The sequence below is a fragment of the Sinocyclocheilus grahami genome, unplaced genomic scaffold, assembly GCF_001515645.1.
Source record: "Sinocyclocheilus grahami isolate Dianchi unplaced genomic scaffold, SAMN03320097.WGS_v1.1 scaffold11386.1, whole genome shotgun sequence".
NCBI classification, from domain to species: domain Eukaryota; kingdom Metazoa; phylum Chordata; class Actinopteri; order Cypriniformes; family Cyprinidae; genus Sinocyclocheilus; species Sinocyclocheilus grahami.
Genome location: NW_015513804.1, coordinates 402 through 2629, shown reverse-complemented (window position 1 = coordinate 2629; position 2228 = coordinate 402). Strand labels below are relative to the sequence as shown.

At 40.4% G+C, this 2228-nt stretch overlaps 1 protein-coding gene across 1 annotated transcript in view; it reads right to left on the bottom strand.

The window, feature by feature from the left end:
* LOC107578666 (netrin receptor DCC-like) overlaps window positions 1-373 on the bottom strand; it is a gene marked incomplete at its 5' end in the record, with an annotated part of 3505 nt that extends 3132 nt beyond the window's left edge. Inside the window, one exon of the mRNA XM_016264599.1 lies at window positions 179-373. Within this exon, the coding sequence (XP_016120085.1) occupies window positions 179-373 (195 nt within the window). The remainder of the gene's footprint in view (window positions 1-178) is intronic.
* Window positions 374-2228: the final 1855 nt, after the last annotated feature.

Sequence of the window (2228 nt, the reverse complement as noted above, 5' to 3'; positions counted from 1 at the left end):
AAATTAGGAAAGAAGTATTGTAATTTCCCTACTGTAGTGTAAAGCCAAAATAACACACATATATTCATTTTCGTTTATTTTACAATGCAATTAATTTTTTTTACAATATATGGCTACTATTGTCATTGTTATTATTCTAAAAGCAGCGTTTGTGAAGTTAAGCATCTCTGATTCTCACCTAAGTTCTCGATGGAGTAGTAGCGCTGCTTGCTGTCCACTCTCACGGTCTCGGCGTATGGGCTGCCCACTCCGTAGCCGATGATGTAGCCGCGCACGAGGATGTTGGGGTTCAGCGGCGGCGTCCAGCTCATGATGATGCTGTTGGGCAGCGGACGCACGTGCAGAGAGCTCGGCTGGTTGGGAACTTGAGTTTCTATAGACGAGAGAAAAGGAGAACAGAAAAGCCAAGTCATTGCTCAGATGGGTTCAGCGAGTTCCTTGAATCACTGCAGAAGAGACAACGTATATAAAAACAAAACCTTGCTATGTGTACTGTGTTAGGCTAGCCGAGACTTGCTCTTTTGTTGATTTTGATTGCTTCTATTGTCCTCATTTGTAAGTCGCTTTGGATAAAAGTGTCTGCTAAATGACTAAATGTAAATGTAACCCAGAACGACTTAACAGCTGAGGGAGAAAACATAATTAGTATGTAATGAAGTAGAATGAAAATTCAAAAATTCACAAAAAAACAGACAGAGAGAACAAACGAGCATCAGACAAAATGAACGAACGAACGGACAAAACGGATGAATGGATGAAGGAAAAAAAAAACGAATGATAGATAGATAGATAGATAGATAGATAGATAGATAGATAGATAGATAGATAGATAGAACACAGAATAAATGAACAAACAAACTAATGACAGATACACAGACAGACCGATATAAACACACACTCTAAAAAATGCTGGGTTAAATAGAACCCAGTGCTGGGTAAAATAGGGACAAACCCAGCAATTGATTTGTTTTTGACCCAGTGGTTGGGTTACTACCCAGAAGGTTGGGTAAAACATTTAACCCAACCACTGGGTCAAAACAACCCAATTGCTGGGTTTGTCCCTATTTTAACCAGCACTGGGTTGTATTTAACCCAGCATTTTTTTAGAGTGCAGACAGAATGAACAAACAAACAAACAAACAAATGAACGACAGACAAAACAAATGAACAAATGAACAAATGAACGATCGATCAATCAATCGATAGATATAGATAGATAGAACACTAGACAGATATATAAACAAATAGACAAAACGATAGATAAATCGACAGACAGAATTATATATGAATGAATAGATAGACTGTTTGATGGATGGAAGGATGGATAAACTCAAATTCAACTTCAACAGTTGAGGTCCAATCGCTCTCTGTCCTCTGACTGCACGTGTTTCTCTTCCTCCACATGCATCATATTTACACTTCCATTTCTGTTCTGCTGTTTTTTGCTTTGAAAATCATTTAGTTTACTCTTCTCTCGTCTAAGAGCATGAAGCTCGACACTCCGCCGGTGTTCTCTCACATCAAGGCTCGCTCTCGTAGTCGTCTCTCTCTCAGGCACAGAGCGTCTCTGATTAATGACTCTCTCAAAGCAGCAAACTAGAGTGAAGTTCAAGCAGGTACTGATCAAACCTCACGCCACGCGTTTGATCTGCACACAGAAGCGCGTCTCGTTCAATGGTGACATTCCAACGCCCAACAACGTCTTCAAAGAGCTCCATTAGAACAGACAATGCCGGTGCTCTGCGTTGAGTTGAAAGATAATGTAAATGTCAACTACATCTTGTATCTATTATATGCTGAATGATGTCAGCTTTTCCCTTTCATTGTGCTCACAAACGCACTAAACTCAGACAAACTGAAGCCAGATGTATCGATTCTCTGCTTAACCCGTTTTCTTCTTATCGCCCGACGTGCCTGACTTACCGTGTCCTCATGTAGCCTGTGGCTACGTCTCAATCCACACACTAGTTCAGCAGTAAGCACACTACCCAGGGAATCAGACATTTCCAGGTCCTGGAATGATTGCTCACTAGACAACTTTCCCTGCTTCAGGTCGATGAATGATCACCAGTGTTTAGTAAACATGGTCCTTACTAGTAGTGATGGGAGAAATGAAGCAAACAAAACTTTGAATCAATTAAACCAATTGCTTCGCAAAATGATTCACTGTTTCAAAGTGCTTGAAATGCCCCATGATGGTCAGAACAATGTAAATGCAACAAAAATGC